This window comes from Carcharhinus amblyrhynchos, chromosome 2 (genome assembly GCF_965287045.1).
Source record: "Carcharhinus amblyrhynchos chromosome 2, sCarAmb.v2.hapA, whole genome shotgun sequence".
In the NCBI taxonomy this organism is placed as follows: domain Eukaryota; kingdom Metazoa; phylum Chordata; class Chondrichthyes; order Carcharhiniformes; family Carcharhinidae; genus Carcharhinus; species Carcharhinus amblyrhynchos.
Window position 1 is genome coordinate 86417106 of NC_137325.1, and position 22824 is coordinate 86439929.

At 40.4% G+C, this 22824-nt stretch overlaps 1 protein-coding gene across 1 annotated transcript in view; it reads right to left on the minus strand.

Moving 5' to 3' along the window:
* Positions 1–15093, minus strand: part of epb41l4b (erythrocyte membrane protein band 4.1 like 4B) — a 178916-nt gene extending 163823 nt beyond the window's left edge. The window contains exon 1 of the mRNA XM_080208697.1: positions 14651–15093. Coding sequence (XP_080064823.1) covers positions 14651–14902 — 252 coding nt within the window. The 5' untranslated portion in view covers positions 14903–15093. The remainder of the gene's footprint in view (positions 1–14650) is intronic.
* Positions 15094–22824: the final 7731 nt, after the last annotated feature.

Consider the following 22824-nt stretch of genomic DNA (forward strand, 5'->3'; position numbering starts at 1 on the left):
TTTTCAGTAATAAGGGAGCTGCATGTAGCAATAAAAATGCAATAAGGTATTTCAAAGAGCATAACCTGTTCCTCCTTCATTTTTAGCATTTGTTGATCATTTGGTATAGATCATGTCCAGTAGAGGGAAAGGTGGTAAAGGGCTCAGTAAAGGCAGAGCCAAGCAGCATCGCAAGGTGCTCTGCAACAATATTCAAGGCATTACCAAACCTGCCATCAGGCGTCTAGCACGCCATGGAGGCATCAAGCATTTCTCCAGCTTGATCTACGAGGAGGTCCATGGGGTGTTGAAGGTGTTTTTGGAGAATATGATCAGGGACTCAATGAACTATACTGATCACGCCAAGCACAAAACGGTGACTGCCATGGATGTGGTGTATGCAGTAAAGCGCCAGGGGCTGACACTGTGTGGCTTTGGTGGTTGAGGACAGTATAAAGGGGAACAGAGCATAACCTAAAGTACAAGTGCAAAAGGGGCTGAAGATGTTTGTGTGCAGTGGGGATGTGTATGGGAAAGCTGTCACTTACAAATGCAATGAATTTCTAAGTTCATTGCAGAATCAAAAAAAAACACAGGTTGATGTTTCAGGTGTAAACTATTCACAACAAGAAATTGAGAGGTAAACAAAATTCTTTACAGGTTTCAAGAAAATAAATAAGCTGGGCAGAACATCAGGTTACAGTCAAGAATTGCATATTTTAATGCCCCGTTACGATCATAGTTTTTAGATATTTTTGCAAAATTATGCCATGGATGGTGGAAATCTAAAACAAAAAGAGAGCATGTCAAGGGAAATATTGTGGAGCAAAGTCGCAAGTTAACATTTCCGGCATTGCCCTTCAAGTGTTTGGGTTTTGACATGCAATCATCAATAGGTGTCCTACCTGGCTAGCCAGTCATGTGACCTCTGCACATGGGAATGACTGGCAGCAGCCATTTTACATGAAGTTCAATAAAGACACCACAGTATAACCATTGTAGCCTTTGAGCTCATAACATGTCAAGAATAGAATTGAGATTGAGTTTTGAAATGATGGAAGTCACAGCTACTAGAGAGACACAAATGTTCCAACCTGCTCTAAGTTGCTAAAGAAATATATACAGACAAGGAAAGTTAACACAAACTCAATGTCGCAAGTAAAATATGGGTAAGACAAAAATGGCAGTAAATTTTCCATTCCTAGCTCCTATCAAAATGAAAGGAGATATGGGAGAGAACTGAATTTTTTCCCCATTTACAATGGCAAAATTACAGGATTGCAACAGATTTAATTAACAAGCTGGAGCCAATACGAGTAGCAGCGCTTTCAACACTGCTAGGGAGAGACTACTCCAAATTGTATTCCACTCTAAATCTATCCGAAAAACAAGAACAACAGGCAGTAGAAATTCTTAGTCTTGAAAGCATGCTTTGAACCCCAAGTAAATGTAACTAATGGATGGTATGTGTTGAACGTTAGGGTTCAGTATGAGACTGCAGGAACACAGCTTGCAGAAGCCTGTGAATTCAGGCAATTAAAAGATGATCTAATTAAAGATAGAATTGTCTTAGGCACAAGGGATCTGACAGTGAGAGCAAGTCTACTCAAAGGAGAAATTGACTTTCAAGAAAGCAATATCGTATGCAGAAGTGTAAAACATCAGCTAGAACACGTCTGGCAGAATAAACCAGGAGTTACATAACACAGATATTCCAGGCTGAAACAGCAGAACAATTGCGAGATGCAAATACTACAGAGGACATCATACAAAGGGAAAAGAAAGATTGCCAGCCTGGGGAAAGCAGTATTTTAACTGCAAGAAGCCAAATCATTTTACACACAATTGTGTGGCTAGAAAGAAGCAAGGCTGGAGAGGTATCGACCATAACGAAGTACTATGTAACTATACAACACGGTAGTTCCGTCAAGTCCATAGGTAATAAATGGTTTGTGACTATTAGAATGATGACTGCAAAAGGGGAGCATCAAGTGAGCAAGAAATGTCATATGACATTGTTGCATGCAACATCATAGCCTGCACAGACCTCTGAGGTGGATCAACATGATGATTGGAAAATGAAGCCCTCAAAAGGAAGGCTGAAGCTATATGATGGTACAATACTAATATCAAGATGACAAATTAATCTGAGAGCCCAATGCAATAGCAAGAATGAAGATCCGAGTTCTAAATTGTAGACAGTACACAGCTTATCTCAGCTTGAACAATCTAAAGCTTGGACTGGTAACCCTGAACTTGCTAACAGAGATCTACAATATGTCACAGCACATAAAACATTGACTGTTGAACAGACCCTAAAGGAATACAAATCTGTGTTTACACAGTTTGGATGTCTACATGGTGAATATTATCTCATCATTGATGAGAGTGGAAGATCAACTGCAAGGGAAACTGGATGAAAGGAGGAGCTTCCTAACTACATTTTGAATGTCATTCTAGACAGACAGATGGTTGTGCGTGCAGTTTTACATTTCCAAGGCTCCAAAAATTATTAACACAGACAACATGAAATAGTCAGTGATCTTTCTGGAGTGGAAGGCACGGTGGACGATCTACCAGATATAAATGTGGAGTCACAACGGAAGCAGCTATAACTGACCACGATCAGAATTTAACATGACTACTGAAGAGAGCTTGCGAGGTGAACCTGAAGCTGAACAAGAAAATAAACTGCAAATTGAAACGCCTGAAGTACATAGGTCATGTACTGACAAAGGTCTTTGCCTGGATCCTGACAAGTTGAGATCTATAGCGGCAATACAGCAACCAAGAGATGTGAAAGCAGTGCAATAATGACTTGTTGGGTTCATGAACTATTTTTACCTAATTTGTCATTGGAGTGTGAACCATTACACAAGCTTACTGCCAAGGATATGCAGTGGTATTGAGGCACAGAACAAGCAGCAGCATTCACTAAAAACAAACAACCAGTAACGACAATGCCAGTGCTAAGGTATTTTGACATCAATGTTGAAGTCATCTTGAAGGTGTTGATGCAATCCTAATGCCTAGCCACTAATGCCCACATCCCATGAATGAATGAAAAAGGTGCGTATTAACTTACACTGACACACAGTCCCTCCAAATACCAACATTTTCCCATCCCTCACCATTTTAAAAAATATTCTGCTTTTCTATTTTTTCTGGTGAAGTAGATAAATTCTGTCACCCCCATATTATATTCCATCTGCCATTTCCTTGTCCATTTACTTAATTGGTCTATATCTCTTGCACCCACTTGCAAACTTGGGGTTTTACACTTGATCTCTTCATGAGTCATTAATATAGGTGGTAATTAGCCGGGGTCAAGCACTGATCCTTGCAGTATTCCCCTAGTTAATACCTGATAACCCAAAAATAATCTGCTTATTCCTACTCTGTTTTTTCCTCCATTAACCAACTGCAATCCATGTTAATATATTGGCCACAATCCCAAAATTCAAAACTGCTTTCATGACACCTTATCAAATGCTTAGTGAAAATTTAAATAAACGACATCTACTGCTTCTTTTTATTTACCCTACTAGTTACAACCTCAAAAATCAGATAGACTCTTCAAACATGATTCCTCTTTGATAAATCCATGTTGGTGTTGCCTAATCATATGATTTTCTACGTGCTCTGTTACCAGGTCCTGAATACATTAAGTCCTCACTTAAAGTTGTAATTGTATTCCTGAAGATGGCAATTTTAAATTAAAACAACTCCTACATAATACACATTATATAGGTTTTATATAGTAAAAATAGGCTCCCGTGGTAGCATGGAGACACAGTGCTTAGACCTGCTGCCTCAAAGCACCAGGGACCCAGGTTCAATTCCGGCCATGGGTGACTGTCTCCCCGTGTCTGCATGGGTTTCCTCCAGGCGCTCCAGTTTCTTCCCACAGTCCAAAGATGTGCGGGCAAGATTGACTGGCCATGCTAAATTTCCCCTTTAGTGTCAGGAGAATTAGCAGGATAAATATGTGGGGTTACAGCGATAGGGCCTGTTGGGATTGTTGTCGGTGCAGACTCACTGGGTTGAATGGCCTCTTTATACACTGTAGGGATTCTATGATTGGAATCAATACTAAATTTGGAGTTAGGTTTCTTACGACATTCCTTGCCCAGAAAAGCCAGTGTACAAATTTAAATACAGTACCATAAATTTATAGTATTGTGCAATCCAAGCTGAAATAATTTGAAAAATAAAAAACTAGAAAATATATAAGAAATATTCGCTGGTCTCTCTCTCTCTCTTCCTGGTCAGTAACTCAGGTTCAGGATGATTAGGTTCCACTTCAGTTCAATGGATTCTGAGATAGTTCATAAGTCCAATGCACAACCTCTCTCACATGTAGGACAGGTGTTGCTTGGAAGGTTAGTTAGATAACTGTTTGGAGGCTTTTGCATTCTCTCCACTGCCTTGTCTTTGTCCCTGTATGTTCCTCGTTAAATCTCTGCATTCAGTGTCTCCCTAAATCAACTCCCTCTCATTCTGGCTGGTCACCATGAATCAGTGGCGATGTTTAACCTTTTCAGGAATGTTTTGAGGACATCAGTGGAGGTGGCTGTGTCTTTTTTCCTCAAATAAGCCCTAAGATGAGGGAAGCAATTTTACCTGTGTACAGTGGTGAATGCCTCTCTCTGTCTTTAAAATAATCTCCTTGCCTCAACCAATATATGGCTTTACAGCAGACACACCTGAGGCTCCAGAGTCAAAAACTGGGCCTTTTCGGCACAGAAATCAACAGTCCAGGCTTCAACTTCTTCCTTGCAAAAAATACAAATGCTAGTAGTTTAAATATTCTTTGCTGAGATCTTTGCTTCTGAGTCTTTTGAAATAAAAATTGTGGTTCCTTTGAGTGTGCAAATTCACACCTTCGATTGCACTCACTTCAGAATGGCAGCGATCAGGCCACTGGACCTGAAGTCACGTCGTCACAAAACAACATCACAATGATGCAAAACAATACACAACAACATTAAATCAAAACTGACAATCAGGAAGAACAGCTCTAAAAATTGCATGAAACTGAAGTAAAATGACCAGGCTGGGAAACTTAAATGGGAACTTACTGTAGAAGATTTGACTATTTCCCCTATCACTGATAAGAGACTAACTAGTTTCCTGCTTTCTCTCCCCCTCCTTTCATAAAAGCGGACTTACATTTGCTATCTTCCAATCCGTAGGGACTATTCTAGAACAGAGAGGATTCTGGGAGATCAAAACCCATGCATTCATTATTTCTCATCTATCTCTTTGAAAATTGTTGGATGCTGGTCATCAGGTCCAGGAGTCTTAATTTTCAGCCCCATAATTTCACCAGTATCACTTCTTTGTTAATAGTAAGTTCTTTAAGTTCCATCATTCTCAAGACATTTGGTTTACCTGTTTCCATAACATGTCTTCAACTGGGAAAACAAATGCAAGGTATCAGCCTCTAAGGGGCTCATATTTACTACCAATTTTAGCTTAGTAACTTTATCATTCTGTTTCGTGTATCAATTTCTTAATCACCCTTGAATTCTAAAATCCTACCAATCCTCCAGTTTATATGACTTTTTTTGGCAAATTAAAAACCCCCATGATTAGTGTACTACTCTTGTCATGCCCTAATTCCTGTATTATATTCTGCCCAACACTATAATTGCTAGGTGGGTATATAAAATATTCTCAAGTGTTTTCTGTCCCTAGTTTCTTAGCCCCACTCAAACTGATTCTACTGTTTGATCTTCCCAGCTAAGAATCATTCTGTGAAATTTATCTCATTTCTTTTAATCATTAGGGCTGCATTATACCCTTCCCACACCCCTGCACCAAAATCAAATATCCTGGAAATTTAAGTTCCCAGTCTTGGTCACTCTGCAACAAGGGGTGGAATTTTTTGACACGCCTGCCTCAAAACCAGAAATTCCCGCCCAAGCTCAACGGACCTTTAAACGTCCACCAAATTTTCTGTTCCGCCTGCTATAATTCCTGCAGTGGGCGAGACATGAAATTTTTGACCCATGTCTCTGTAATAGCTTTTGGATCAAACACACTCATTCTTAGCTGTGCTATTTATTAATTTATCTATTTTGTTGAAAATTACTTAATGTTGGTGCAGTCAAACTCTATGTTACAGGATTTGGCTGTGAATCTTTGAAAATATCCCACATGACATCAAACCTAATTTCGTTACTGATGAATGATTTGATGGAACAGCAACAACAAATACCCAATACAACAAACCAACTCTGACAGAACATCACTGTACATCTGGCAAACTATCAAACTACTAACCACACTTAGTTTTCAGAAGTTAATAATTTTCTAAAGAGATCATTGTGATAACACTGTAGAATTAAAATCGTATCATCAGTTATAACAGATGGCGTTCACAGCAATTAACTTGTTTGCCTTAAAATATATAGATTTAGTTACTGGAAACCTTTGCTTTCAATTATATAGGACGGATGTCAGAGGTAGGTTCTTTACTCAGAGGGTAGTAAGGTCATGGAATGCCCTGCCTGCAGCAGTTGTGGACTCACCAACTTTAAGGGCGTTCAAGTGGTCTGTGGATAGGCATATGGTTAACATTGGAATAGTTTAGGTTAGAGGGTCATTGGATTGGTTCCACTGGCGCAACATCGAGGGCCGAAGGGCCTGTACGGCGCTGTAATGGAATTGCCCTGTTGTCAATTTTGCATGATCAATAACGAAATTAATTTCACCATTTTCAAAATATAAACCAAATATGATTTAATTTTCAATCAGAATTCCTATATTATGGGTCATTCCAATAAGGTAATTTGAGCAAATGGTTTACAGTATCTACATGCCATTTATGAAAAGTGACATGATCTGCAAATATGGGTCATCAAAAAAGTAACATTTTTATTTGTTTTTCTAACTATAATTTTTTCTAACTACATATACAGGATTTTGTATGCTTACAAGAAAATCCAGCTAACTGAAATTTGTGGTGATACAACTAACATCCTCTGGAAATGAATAAGCGTGCTGTATATTGCAAATTATGGCTCATACCAACATCAGCTTTGTAACGTAGTGGGTAATGTATGGGGTGCGGTGATCCTCAGGCAGCTCTCCCCTTCAAAAGGGAAAACAGTCTACAGTCAGCTGGGATGATGGTGCCTTTACATTTACAATAAATTCATGCTTATTACCGTACTTGATTACTACTATTAAAGAATCTACTGTCAATTGGCCATTGTATGATAAAATTCCAGATCTTTAAAGCTAGCCTAGCTGTATCATATTTACTTAACAGATGACCAGTTCTGTTTTTTTAATTTTACAATTTCTCCCCCAGACACCATTCCCCAACCAAGAAATACGTCTTTTTTGAATAGGCAAGTAACACCACATTTCTAACATGCCTCCTTGAACAGCCAGAACAAAAAAACTAATAGGGTGGACAAGGATGATGTGCTTCTGATTTTTCTTCCTTTGTATAGAGAAGCATTTGGCACTTCTCCCCAACAGCACAGCCGAGATTGGATTCTCACCTATTAAAGCTACATCAATTACCACATTTACGAAGCAACTAGATAAACACTCGAAGAAAATATCGAAAGGTTACAATGAAAGAACAGTGAAATGGCATTAGAATAGGCAGCACAGATGACAGAGTTGGCACAGGCACAGTGGCCATATGGCTCCCTTCTGTGCAAGAATTTCTATAATTTTACTCAGGGAATCATGGCCAGAAAACCACAATAAAGCCCTCCAAGAACAAATTTCAAATCTTTCCAAAATTGATATCCTAGCAACCAAACGAGAAAATGCAGGAAAATCTTAGCAGGTCTGGCAGCATCTGTAAGGAGAAGAGAGCTGATGTTTCAAGTCCAGATGATCCTTTGTCAAAGCTTTGAGTTTCGAGTCTAGCTTTGACAAAAGATCATTTGGACTCAAAACATCACTCTCTTCTCTCTCTTTACAGATGCTGCCAGATCTGCTGAGATTTTCCAGCATTTTCTCTTTTGGTTTCAGATTCCAATGTCCACTGTAGCTTGCTCATATCTAATATCCTAGCCAGATTTATAACAAAGTATACAATCTCAAGATAGTAAAACTACTCAGCTATCAAGTTATTCATCTTCCTTTTCTCCTTCCAACATAAAATGCATTGGAATGTAGAACATTGTTCCTGAAAGCTGTTTTTTAGTAAAAATTATTTTCAACTGTCAAGTGATTCTTGCAACCAGGGTAGCATTGTTCTGACAGTGTTACTGAAAACTTGGCAACTTCTGTAAAGAAACTGACCAGCAATGGTATGGTTCCTAAAATAAAAATCCCAAAATGTTAGAAGGTATTTAAAGTATTTCAAACACAACATCAATCACTTTTGAGTTCATGGGGGGAAAAGAAACCAGGACCATAACTCCGCAGAGCAACTAATAGGGGGGCAATAAATAGAAGGAAATAGGGGTTATGAGGCAAGAATAAATCAAACATCTGCAAAACATGCAGCAACGACAGCATATCAACAGAACAGCATAGTAGCAAACATGTTGCATTCAGTCCTTCGAGCTTGTTACCTGATTCAATTACAGCACGGCTGGTCTGTACCTTAACTCCATCACCTTTCTTACTTGGCGCCATATCTTTTTAATGGCCTTGGCCAGCAAAAACCTATCAATCTCAAGTGGAATTATTAATTGAGCTATCATTTACTACTTTTTGTAAGGGGAGTTCCATGCTTCCATCATCCTTCGTATCAGGAACTGCTCACCTGGCTCGAATTTTATGATCCCCTTGTGCTAGAATCCACCACCAGTGGAAAATGTTCCTTTTATCAATCCTTTCAGAATTTTATAAAGCTCACTCAAATCGCTCATAAACTTTCAATACTTCGAGGAATACAAACCCAACCCACGTCATCACTTTTCATAATAAAACACTAGTAACATTCTGGTGAATCTGTATCGCATTCCTTCTAAGCCCAAGACATCCTTTCTAACGTGCAAAGCCTGGATATGTATACAGTACTCGAGGTGTGGACTACCCAAGACTTTGAATATTTGTAACAAAACCTCTTCCACGTTTATTTCCCTCGTTACAAAAGGAAACATTTCATTAGCTTTTAGATACATTTTGCACTGGACTTAACGATTTTAACAATCTGTGCACCTTACTCCTTTTGGACCTCCATTATTTCTAGTTTTCTCTATTTAAATAGTATATCAATTTATCCTTTCTAACTGGTTTTCTAAAATAGAAGATCTCACACTTAACAAATCATCTGCTACAATTTCACCCATTCATTAATCTATCCATGTCTCTTGTATTTAATGCTCCTCTCTACACTACTTAGTAAAGTGGTTTTAAAATTGGGACCTTCAAAATATTTTCTTCAGTAGGCAGGACAGCAAAAATTACAACGGGGGAAAAGGGGAAAGAAGGAATTAAAAAAAAGCTGCTCACTTTTCTAAATGAATTGAAACTTGTATTAATCTAGCACAAGCAGCAACAAGAAATTCACCAAAGCTCACAAATGCTCAGATTTCTAACAGTACTCAAATGGATTTAATTTAGACTCGTGCAGTGAGAAAGTGTTGTTATGGTGCTGCCTGATCCGCTGAGTAGTTCCATAATTTTCTGTCTATATTAATTTTGTGTTAGTTTGCTTTTCGTAATTGTGGAAATATGTTGTGTTCAACTTGCTCAAATCTTCCACAATGTTGCAATAATGCAAATTCCTTGAATGATTAAATAATAGGTACTGGATTAGGTTTGAACAAGTCACTTTCATGCAGTACTCTGCAAAAGAATTGGATAGAAGGATACGCATCTTTTTATGGGAAGATTTAATTAAAATGAAACCTGCTTTGAGCCTGTTAAGCCTATACATGGTGTGACTGCTGTAAGACTGATCTGGCCAATAGCTGTTTGTATTGAATGTGATCTGTGAACTGACTGCCTGTTAATGGCATACATACACAATGTTTAACCACATTAAAGGTAGCACATCTGGTATGTACTGTTAGTGCTGTCATATTTATCCTTTAACACAGGTTTTTCTGGCCTGTTTCGTCATTGAGGAGTTTCACTAACGTAGATAAAGTACTACACTAATTACCCATTTTCTTAAAGGCATTATTATAGTCCTTACGTGCAGCACTTCCCTATACAGTATTCTATTTTAGATGGGGGTTCCTTCAACCAAACGTATTTAAAAACTATTTATTTATTATACCATCAATCTTGCTGTCATCAGCAAACTGGATATACGGCTCCACTGTATTAATCATTAAAATACAGTGAATAACTGTATCCTTGAGAGACACCAATAGTCATTTATTTACAATTTGAGTACATCTGTTTTCTAATTACTATCACAAACTATCTTCTAATCAAGTCAATATTTTGCCTTCAATTCCATCAGTTTTAATTCCAACTAACAATCTCTCAAAAGAAACCTCATTGACTGTCTTCTGGAAGCACACATGAAATGCTCCTGCTAAGTACTCCTTCCTGCTAACTACTATTACATCCTTAAAATAGATAAATTGGGAAATTAAACATGGCCTGGCCTTTACAATTCCAGGTTGGTTCTCTAATCAGCTCAAATTCCTTTAAGTACTATCATACAATTATTGTTCATAGATTCCCGACAGCTGGGAGACCATTTGGCTCATTGAGTCAGCACCGACCACAATCCCAGGCCCTATTCCCGTAACTCGCATATTTACCCTGCTAATCCCCTCCTGACACTAGGGTCAATTTAGCATGGCCAATCTACACCACACACCTTTGGACTGAGGAAGAAAACCAGAACACCTGAAGGAAACCCATGGAGAGAATGTGCAGACTCCACAGAGTGACCAATAAAAGCAAATTACTGCAGATGCTGGAATCTGAAACCAAAAGAGAACATGCTGGAAAATCTCAGCATGTCTGGCAGCATCTGTAAGGAGAGAAAAGAGTTGACATTGAATCCAGAATGCTGTAAGGAGAGAAAAGAGCTGATGTTTCAAGTCCAGATCGGGACTCAAAATGTCAGCTCTTTTCTCACCTTACAGATGCTGCCAGACCTGATGAGATTTTCCAGCATTTTCTCTTTTGGTTCCACAGTGACCCAAGGCTGGAATTGAACCCGAATCCCTGATCCTGTGAGGCAGCAGTGCTAACTAATACGCCACCATCACCATGCCCTTAATTATAGATTCAAAAAGAATCCTGTTTTTTCTCTTCCCCTCTTTTTTTTTCCAAATAATAGAGACATGTGAAATTTTCCAATCTAAAGGGACCATTCTTGAATTAAGCATGCTTTGGAAGATTATGCCATCGCATGATGGCATAGTGGTCAGCACTGCTGCCTCACACTGCCAGGGATCTAGGTTCAGTTCCCGGTTTGGGTCAGTGTCTGTATGTTCTCCCTGTATCTGCATGGGTTTCCTTTGAGCATTCCGGTTTCTACCCACAGTCCAAAGGACATGCTGGTTAGATTAACTGGCCATGTTAAATTCTCCCTCAGTGTACTTGAACAGGTGCCAGAGTGTGGCGACTATGGAATTTTCACAGTAACTTCATTGTAGTGTTAATGAAAACCTACTTGTGGCACTAATAAATAAACTTAATCTGCAGTTTTCTAACCTACTCACTTTAAAATCTTGGTTTGGAAACGTCAAGTCCTGGGGATATGTTAGTTGTTAGTGCTAACATATTTTTCTCGTACTGTTTTCTGCTAAAGTAACTTCTGTGCATTCCAATCCCTTTGTCTTATTATTAAACTTCCCTGGATCATCAGGAATATTGTGAAGAATGACTCACTAATTATCCAGCAAATCTGCCATTCCTTCTTTATATTTGTAATATTTGTTTTAAACAGACCCATATCATCCTCGAGTACCTTTTTCTATCCAATAAAATGGCAAAAGTTTGTGTTAATCTTGCTATCCCTTTGCAAGTTTCTTCTTGCATTCCTTTTGGCAGCTTTTTTTTTTGTCTTCTGTTGCTGAATTTTATCTTTCCCAGTCACCTATCCTTCACAATGTGCTCGTGCCTTTCGCTCTGTTATCTCTCACTATTTTCCTTGAACACAGCTCTAATTTGGTAAGCAGTGCCCTTGCCCCTTAGGGATGCAATCTGGTCCTGCATTGAGTTGAATTCTTTTTTCAACATCTTCCACTGTCCAACTACAGATTTACTCATGAACAGTTTTAACCTGTTTGCTGTTCTCAGTCTCCATTTCATCCATGAAAGTTAGAGGCACCAAAGTCTTGAATTTGATTAACTGTTAGGTATGGCAAGGAGATACTTCCAATGTTATTGGAAGCTAAAATATCATGGAGGCTGTTAAGACAATAATTTAACAGTAAAAGATGTGTATCTAAATCCACGAGTCTAACTTATTACTAAATCTAGTCGTTGTCATTTCATAACTTTCACAATGTTTCATCATGGCGCCTGCTCTGCCCAAGAACGCAAAGGGTCCTGAATGATGCCCAGTCCATCATGCAAACCAGCCTCCCATCCATTAACTCTGTCTACACTTCCTGTTGCCTTGAAAAAAGCAGCCAGCATGATTAAGGACCTCACACACCCCGACATACTCTCTTCTACTATCTTCGGTCGGGAAAAAGATACAAAAGTCTCGGACAGAGTATCAACTGACATAAGAACAGTTTCTTCTCTGCTGCCAGACTTTTGAATGGACTTACTTCACATTAAGTTGATCTTTCTCTACATTCTAGCTAGGATTGTAACATTACATTCTGTCTGTATTGCATGCAAGAAACAATACTTTCACTGCATACTAATACAATAAGTCAAATGGAACTTGGTTTTCAAATTGAACTTTTGGGGACGCTGAATTTACTGAGTTTATTAGATTGCTTTTTTTTTCTTGCATTATCCCACATCTCTCAAACTCACGTGCACAGATTGTAACAAATCGTAAGAGCCTTTTTCAAATGTTTTCTACTTTTCTTCATTGAACTCCATTTCTTTATGGAAATACTTAATGTCTTTTTAATTCAGCGTTGGAAATTTTGGAGCGCGATTTGCCCCAGTCAGTGAATGAACCCAGACCACCCCGACAAACTGCGCTCAGCATTCAGCCAGGCAGCGAAATAGTCAAACTGTCAGAAAGAACCAGCCTGAAGCGCAAACCTCTCTCGCCCACAACAGTCACTTGCATCAACTGTCGAGGTGACACTCCTGCGATCGGAAACGAAAGGGTTAAAATACAGAGGGAGTTTCCGCGGAAGATGTAAACAAGGACAATAAATCGGTTTCTTAACCCCACCCACATTCAGTTAAATGAAAGCAGGCTTCAATTCGAGATTAATATTGCATCGTAAAAGTGAGGGCAGATCAATTTCCCACGTTGTCAAAATAACTTAATTTTCATCGGCTTAGTTTTTCATGTTACAGTTTTTAAAATAAATTCTAGAAGAACTGAAAATAACAACTATTTCTTGAAAACAAATCAAGAAAACGACAAATGCTGCACAATAAACATCGGTGTAATATCATTTCGTTGTTGTTGGGTTCCTGCTAGATTTACAATCCAGCCACGGCTTGGCCAAATGTGAAACTAATGGATTGACTCAGGCAGCTCCGGGATTTACACTGAAACCAAATGTGTCAGGCAGTTTCGGCCAAACCTCTTTTGTGTCCATCACAGTCAACTTCCGTGTGAGGTTCTGCCGTACTTATTTATAGTGAAAGCTCCACCACTTTCCAGCCATTCCTGAACTTTAAAATTGATCTCTCCGTTTTTAATTTCTAGTCTGGCTGATTCCTTTGTACATTTGCTATCCAGGGTGTAGCTGTGTGTTTGCGGTTGTAACATCGGTAAAAAGCTCATTCAGATTTTATGTATTAAATCTGCTCATTACATAACGAAACAAATTATATCCATTCCCCGTTCATGGTCAACTCTCTTCACCTTCAGTGGGACTTCTTTAGCTGGCACATCCCCTCCCTCACAACCCCGCCCCCCCCTTTCCGCCCTCAGGGGTTCTTTCCCCTCACTATCCGACTCTGGGATGTTGTATGTGCACCTTCATTTACGTTCTTTCCGTCCAGGCTTTGGATATGCAACCTCAGATTTTTCTTCTAATATATTAATGGCACAGCCTGAAGTAAAAGGGCTGCATAAACGTGGTTAAATCTAACAACATCAAAGTGCGCAGAATGGAGTACATAAGAATTACCCAACGCAAAACGTCGTTGGAGCAGGAAGGTAGAAGACAACAAGCACAGTTGCCTTCACCTATCAGTCCACGGAGAAATGCTCAGCTCCGCTAATAGTTCTCCAACAAGTGTAGCCACGTTTCTCAAAGAGAGATATCATTGAGCAAAGGATCAAGTTATGTAAATAAACGAGAATAAATCAAATTAAACACAAAAGAATCCAACACTAAATGCACAGGTAGAAGCTGGGTCGGATCCTCAACCAAACTAGAAACAGGTGAGGTGTCCTGTTCTGTTATCCACTTTCACTTAAACTTAGGCACAGACCTCGCCTCATCCTCGGCCCAGATGGGTACAGGTCCCATACCTAACCAGGCACAGGTGGGTATGGATCCAAACTGTGTAGACTGAGCTCAGTTGCTGCCTCTAACTGGGTGCAGTGGATACACTGCCGGGTGGATAGATGTTTGGTTTTTAATTGATCACAGGTCTCTCAGCTGACACTCTGCAAACTCACCGGCAGTTCCACACTGACATCCGTGCCATCCAGAAGCTGCACTCTGCAGGTCAGCACCGACTTGCTGTTACCTGCCGCGGGGATGTGCACCATGGTGCTGGCCGGCACAGGTGTGGCGGACCGAACTCCAGCGCCGGCAACTGTTGCTGGCTCCCGAGCTCCGCTATTCCCGCCTCCCCTTCCGCCATCCCGCTCGTCCATGTAGCGGCGAACCGAGCGGCGCCCGAACGTCCTCCGCAGAAACCTCATCATCTTCGCCGGGCTGGTATTCCTCGGGCTGATCGGCCGACACTTGTGGCTGCTGGTCCACTGGGTGCTGGTGGCGGGTGTGAGTGCAGCCCCGGAGAGTCACCCGGCGGCGGCGGCGGGCTGCACATTGACCGAAAGCCCTGAGCACCGAGCGCAGCCAGGTGAGAGCGGAGCCCGGGCAGCGCGGCACTGGGCATGCGCGCACCTCCGCCCAGCCAGCCGCACTGAGCATGCGCGCAGCTGCACGCCCGCCACACAAGCCCTCACTGGGCATGCGCCATCCACCGGCGGCGGCGACGGAACTGCGCATGTACACGGCACCTGGCCCGACTCACCTGGCCGGAAATGACATCATACCCTGACCAGGTGGATCCTCCACTCCTGTTGGAAAGGCAGCTTTGGAAATGGAAGGCAAATTACTGTGCGTGCTGGAATCTGATACAGAAACTGCTTAGAAAATCCCAGCAGGTCTGATACCAGCTATGGAGAGAAAGTAAAGCCAACGTTTGGCGTCTGATGACCCTTTGTCAGAGCTTTATAAATTGCTGCTCTTTGTGAAATGTGAACAGTAAGAAGTCTCACAACATCAGGTGTGATGATGTGTTCCTGATGTGTTCCGAAAGCTGGTCTTACCAAATAAACCTGTTGGACTTTAACCTGGTGTTGTGAGACTTCTTACTGTGCCTAGCCCAGTCCAATGCTGGTATTTCCACATCATGAAAAATGAAACTATTGCTCCTCAAATTCTGTTCCTGGCTCTATGTCCACCTCAAGAATGTCCCGAGAGAGTCATTTTGAAAATATTACTTGTTGAGAGTTTTTATTTTGTTCATTGATGCTGAATAGAAATAATTGGACAAAGTTGTATACCTCATAGAATCATAGCTAAATTGCTCAGTGCCAAGGGGATTAGTAGAGTTACAGGGATAGGGTCTGAGTGGGATTGTTGTCTGTGCAGACTCAGTGGGCTGAATAGCCTCCTTTTGCACTATAATTCTATGATTGAATCCCTACAGTGCAGAAAGAGACCATTGGCCCATCAAGTCCTCACCGATCACAATCCTACCCAGGCCCTATCCCCATAACCCCACTTATTTACCCTGTTAATGCCCTGACATGGAGGGGCATTTAGCGTAGCCAATCAACCTAACCTGCACATCTTTGGACCGTGGGGAAGAAGCCAGAGCACCCGGAGGAAACCAATGCTGACACAGGGTGATCATGCAAGCTCCACACAGACAATGCAGCGGCACAGTAGCACTGTAGTTAGCACTGCTGCTTCACAGCTCCAGGGACCTGAGTTCAATTCCCAGCTTGGATCACTCTGTGGAGTTTGCACATTCTCCTCATGTCTGTGTGGGTTTCCTCCAGGTGCTCTGGTCTCCTCCCACAGTCCAAAGATGTGCAGGTTAGGTTGATTGGCGATACTAAAAGTTGCTCTTAGTGTCATGAGATGCATAGGTTAGAGGGATCAGTGGGTAAATATGTAGAGATTTGGGGGTAGGGCCTGGGTGGAATTGTTGTTGGGGCAGACTCGATGGGCCGAATAGCCTCTTTCTGTACTGTAGGATTTTTTATGACTTCTATGAATGACCCAAACTGAGAATTGAACCCGAGTCCCTGGTGCTGTGAAACAGCAGTGCTAACCACTGTGCTGTCCCTAATGTACTATTGTGCTCATATATTGTACATACCACCAAATTTGCTGAGTTTGAAGATAGTGTTTTTCAGTTAAACAATTTTAGAATGCTAGAATCTTGACAAGCTTTCATTTTTTTCAGCAACAATGACCCTGGTTTTACGAGTGCTGACTTACTCTTATTCTGATTTTGTTTTCTCTTGCGATCTTGTATTTCATTCAATCTGAATAATTTTCAACATTTTACTTTTGCAGGTTCTCAGATAAACTTCATTCAGTGTGTATCTGGAGTATTTACATGAAGAATTGAAAATAACAAAATAGAGACAATTTAACTACATTATACCATTCAGTGACATTGTGGTTGACGTCTGCTTTATTTAAATCTCAAAAGTTTTCCAGAGGGAAGCAACTTAGTCCATTTTGTCTGTGTTGATCGAAGTTAAACTAGCATAATCCCACTTTTCAGCCCTTGTTCTAGTCATACCATGGCACTTCAAGTGCATGTCCTAATACTTTTTAAATTGTATGCTGCCTCGACCAACTTTTCAAGTAGTAACTTCCACACCCATTTTTCAGGATGGAAAACATTCTCGTCAATTACCAAATACCTACCTTTCTAACCCTTCTCCCAATTTTTTTACTCTTTCACAGGACATAGGCATTGCTAGCTAGGGCAGTGTTTTTATTTCCCATCCCTAATTACTCTTCAGAAGATGTTGCAGTCTAAGTGATGCAGCTACACTCACAGTGCTGTAGGGAAGGGAGTTCCAGGATTTTAACTCGGTTACAAGAAGGAATTGTGATATCATTCCAACAGTAAGAAGTCTCACAACACCAGGTTAAAGTCCAACAGGCTTATTCATTAGCAAACACCACTAGCTCTTAGAGCACTGCTGTTTCATCAGGTGTGTGGGAGTTCTGTTCATATACAGGTTTGTGAACAGAACTCTCCACTCTGAAAACTAGTGGTGCTTTCTACCAAATAAACCTGTTGGACTTTAACCTGAGATTTCTTACTGAGTTTACCCCAGTCCAATGCTGGCATCTTCACATCATGATATGGTTCTAAGTCAGAATGGGTGTGGCTTGGAGGTGAACGTGCAGATGGTAGTGTACGCATGCATTTGCTGCCCTTGTCCTTTTAGGTGGTAGAGATTGCGGGTTTGGAAAGTTTTAAATCTATGACACCTGATTATTGACTGGTCTGCTAAAGGAAATAGGGGGATCTTCCTATCCACTATCTCGGCCCCTCATAAACCTCTCTTTAGCTTTGCCTCTTCCAAAGAAAACAATCACAGCCGATCCAATCTTTTCTCATGCTACAAATTCTCCCGTCCTGACAACATTCTCCTAAATCTCTGTACCCACTCTAGTGTGATTGCGTTCCTCATGTGATGCAGTTACTAGAACTGTATGCAATAGCAGCTCAATTTTCTCATGACACAGACGAGGGTATGTTGTTGAGAAAAAGTAGTCTACAAAGAGATATAGAGAGGTTAAATGAGTAGGTAAAAATCTGACAGATGGAATGTAATGTGGGTAAATATGAACTTGTAGAAAAGCAGTATGTTATTTAAATGGTGAAATACTGCAGAATTCTGTGGCCTGGGGGATCTTGGTGACCTGGTAGATGAATCACAAAAAATTGATATGCATGTACAGCAAGTGATTAGGAAGGCAAATGGAATTGATTTGAATTATTATTGTCATGTATTAGTATACAGTAAAAAGTAAGTTGGTACATAACCTAAGACTTTTGTATCCTTTTCCCGATGGAGGAAATTGCAACAGGGTATGTCTGGGATGTGTGGGTCCTTGATAATGTTGGCTGTTTTTCCAAAGCATGGGAAGTATAGACAGAGTTAATGGATGGGAGGTTGGCTTGTGTGATGGACTGGGCTTCGTTCACAACCCTTTGTGGCTTCTTGCAGTTATGGCCAGAGCTGGAGGCATATCAAGCTGTGATACAATCAGAAAGAATGCTTTCTATGGCGCATCTGTAAAAGTTGGTGAGTGTCGTAGCTGACATGTTGAATTTCCTAAGCCTCCTGAAAAAGTAGATGCATTGGTGGGCTTTCTTAACTAGAGCATCGGTGTGAAGGGACCAGGACAGATTATTGGTGATCTGGACACAGAGAATGTTGGCTTTTATTCCAAGTATAAAAGTAGGGAACTGTTGCTACAGCTGTATAGGGCCTTGATGAGACCACATCTGGATTATGATTTTGATCTCCTTGCTTAAGAAAGGATATAATTGAATTTGGAGCAGTCTAGAGCAAGTTCATGACTGATTCTTGGGATGAAGGGGTTAATTTGTGAGAAAAGGTTGGGCAGGTTGGGCCGACACCCATTGGAGTTTAGAAGAATGAGAGATGTTTTTATTGAAACATGCACCCTGTCATGTCCTTTCAGGATCTTGTTTGCTGAGTGAGTTTGTGGGAAAGTTTAGAACTAGGGGCACAATTTCAAAATTAGGGGTCTCCCATTTAAGTTGGAGATGAGAAATCTTTTTGTTTGTTAGTCCGTGGGATTCTTTTAGGAGCACAGAGGAGGTTCTGGGTCAAGGCTGAGTTAGATTTATTGATCAACAGGGAGTTGAGTGTTATGGGAGGCAGAAAGGAAAATGGAAGTAAGGCCAAAGTCAGATCAATCATGGTGTTATCAAATGGCTACTGCTCTTAGTGTTCATGTTGGGTACTCTAGCTGGGCCTGAACTGGCACAACTTCCTTACTCTTATATGCTATACATTAGCCACTAAATGAAGGCATTGCGTATGCCTTCTGGACGACCTTATCCACTTGTCCTTCCACTTCCACAGATCTGTGGACATGCACTCCAAGGTACATCTGTGGACATGCTCTCCTTTACATGTCTCAGTAACTTGCCAGTTATAGTGTGTTCTCTTGCCTTCCTTGTCCACTCCAGAAATATTACCTCAGCCTTCTCCAGGCTGAATTGTATTTGTCATTTTTCTATCCAGTTGACCTGTTAATTGATATCTCCCTACAATATACAGCTTTCTTCATCAATATCAAGTAAAGAGCAATTCTTGAATCTATTGCAAACTTATTAATCATGCCACATACATTTAAGTCAAAATCACCAATATATATCACGAAAAGTAAGAAAGCTATTACTGAACTCTGCAGAATTCCACTGGAAGTAGCCTTCCAGTCACAAAAACTCCTGTCAACTATTATCCTTTGTGTTCTAGCTTATTTTGGATCTGACTTACCCTCTGGTTTCATGGGCTTTTAATTTTCTGACCAATCTGCCTTGTGGAAACTTGTCAAATGCCTGGCTAAAAGTCCATGTAGACTACCCTTACCCTTATTGACCCTCATAGTTCTCTACTCAAAAAATTTAATCATTATTTAGACATAACCTTCCCTTAACAAATCCATACCAACTATCACCGGTTAATCTGACTTTCCCAAATTATGATTTATAGTGTCATTCAAAAATATTTCCAATAACATGCCCACTATCTAGGTTTGGCTGATTGGCCTGTAATTACTGCGTCTATCCCTTTTTTGCCTTTTTAAACAATGTTAAAATGTTAGCAGTCCTCTCACAACATGACTGTCGTCGACAGGACTGGAAAATTACGGCTAAAGCGTCTGCTGTTTCTTCTCTTAACCCAGGATAGACTTCATCTGGGCCTAGCAATTTATCTAGTTTCAAAGATGTTAAAACACTTAATGTTTCCTCCTTCATTATATTTATTCCCTCCCCTCCCAACAATATTTCATATTCTTCCTCCTCCTCCTTATTAACAATATGTGCATTGTCTCTGTATTTTGTGAGGACAGAAGCAAAGTATTCGTTAAGAACCATACATGCCATGCACCTCCAAACTTTTTATATTTTTGCATATTTTTCTTTTAGTTTTATGTTGTGTCTCAGCTCTTCACTCATCCATGGTTTGTTTTTGGAAATTAGAACTCTTGCCCCTTTGAGGAAAGAACTGGTTCTGCATCTACTTAAATACTTTCTTGAACACCTCCCACTGATCTTCTGTCATTTTATCCATTAAAAGATTTGCAGTCTCATCACACTTGAGTCAGTCTTAACTAAATCTAGAATCTTAGTAGGTGTTTTGCATTTCTCCCTTTCAAGCACTACACTAAACTCAATAATAAGATATCCATTTGGTTAGATGTTCCAACAGCATTAGGCTGTTAACTATATCTGGTTCATTACTCATAACAATATCTAGTGTGGAATATGCCTGTGTTGAGTCTGGAATACATTGTTGCAGGAGATTATTACGGGGAATTCAAAGTAATTCATAAAATGGTTAAAACACAAAAGAAGGCCATTCAGTCTACTGTGTCCATGCTGGTACGCTGCGTGAACTACTTAGCTCGTCTCTCTCTCTCTCCCCTATCTTTTCTTCATAGCTTGCAATTTTATTTGCTTCAGATAATTATCTAGTTATTGCCTAATCCAATATTGTTACTAATACTGTTCTGTTGAAAGATCATCAACACAGAAAGTTAACTCTATTTCTCTGTCCAAAAAAGCTGCCAGTCCTCCTGAGTATTTTCAGCATCTTCTGTTTGTATTTCAAGACATTCACATGCTAGTCTGTTTATCCCAATCCACACTCCTTTTGTCACATGCTTGACTAATTTGAGCATTAATATTGGTAGAGCAATGCCAATAGTGCACATTCAATTCCCATACTGCCTGAGATTATTTATCTAGATTCGCAAGACTCGCATTCCAACCATATTCTTGCAATTGTGTTTCTGTCTATATATGTCACCCCTCCAATCACCTGATGAAGGAACAGCACTCCAAAAGCTCGTCATTCCAAATAAACCTGTTGGACTTTAAGTTGGTATTGTGAGACGTTTTACTGTGTGCACTCCAGTCCAACACTGGCATCTCCACATTGAGATTATTCATGAAGGCTTGCTTTCTCAACCTTGCGCCTTGCCTGAGGTGTGGTGATCCTTAGGTTAAATCACCACCAGTCAGCTCTCCCCCCTCAAATGGGACAGCAGCCTATGGTCATCTGGGACTATGGTGACTTTATCTTTTATCCTCCAAAGTTGAAATTGCACTGGCAATTCAATTAGTTTCTCATACTCTATGCATTTATATAAACAATGCTTCCTTGGGTCATTCATCCTAACCTTTCCTTCTACTTTATTCATTTACTTGTGTGTTTCATATTTCCTGGTTTAGTAGCACATGGGTGGCAATGGAGAGTGAGTGAAGCAAGAATGAGCGCTTGAACCTGGGAATTTGATGCCGTGAGGGAAGAGGTGCATTCTGGCCTTCACAAAAATAAGTGGTCCAAGAGAGGGAACTAGAGACACCGAACCCTAAGAGCTGAAGTTCAGAAGGATTAATTAGATGTATTGCTGGTAGTTGGTGAGTTTTCCATTTTTTCCCTTCTAAACTGGGGCAGTGGTTTAAACTGGCACTGGTGAGTTGTAAGTGTTATATTAAATTTATAGCATAATGAACTAAATCCACAGCAACCATACCTGATTTGATTTGATTTGATTTGAATTATTATTATCACATGTATTAGCATACAGTGAAAAGTATTGTTTCTTGTGTGCCGTACAGATAAAGTATACCGTTCATAGAGAAAGAAACTAGAGAGTGCAGAATGTAGCGTTACAGTCATAGCTAGGGTGTAGAGAAAAGTCAACTTAATGCAAGGTATGTCCATTCAAAAGTTTGACGGCAGGAGGGAAGAAGCTCTTCTTGAGTCGATTGGTACGTAACCTCAGATTTTTCTATCTTTTCCTGACAGAAGAAGGTGGATGAGAAAACGTCCAGGGTGCATGGGGTGCTTAATTATGCTGGCTGCTTTGCCAAGGCAGCAGGAGGTGTAGACAGAATCAATGGATGGGAGGCTGGATGGATTGGGCTACGTTCACAACCTTTTGTAATTTCTTGCAGCCTTGGGCAGAGCAGAAGCCATATCAAGTTGTGATACAACCAGAAAGAATGTTTTCTCTGGTGCACCTGTAAAAGTTGGTGAGAGTCGTAGCTGACATGCCAAATTTCCTTAGATTTCTGAGAAAGTAGAGGCGTTGACGGGCTTTCTTAACTATAATGTCAGTGTGGGGGGACTAGGACAGGTTGTTGGTGATCTGAACACCTAAAAACTTGAAGCTCTCAACCCTTTTTACTTCATCTCCGTTGATGTAGACAGGGGCATGTTTTCCTCTACGCTTCCTGAAGTCAATGACAATCTCCTTCATTTTGTTGACATTGAAGGAAAGATTATTGTTGCTGCATCAGTTCACCAGATTC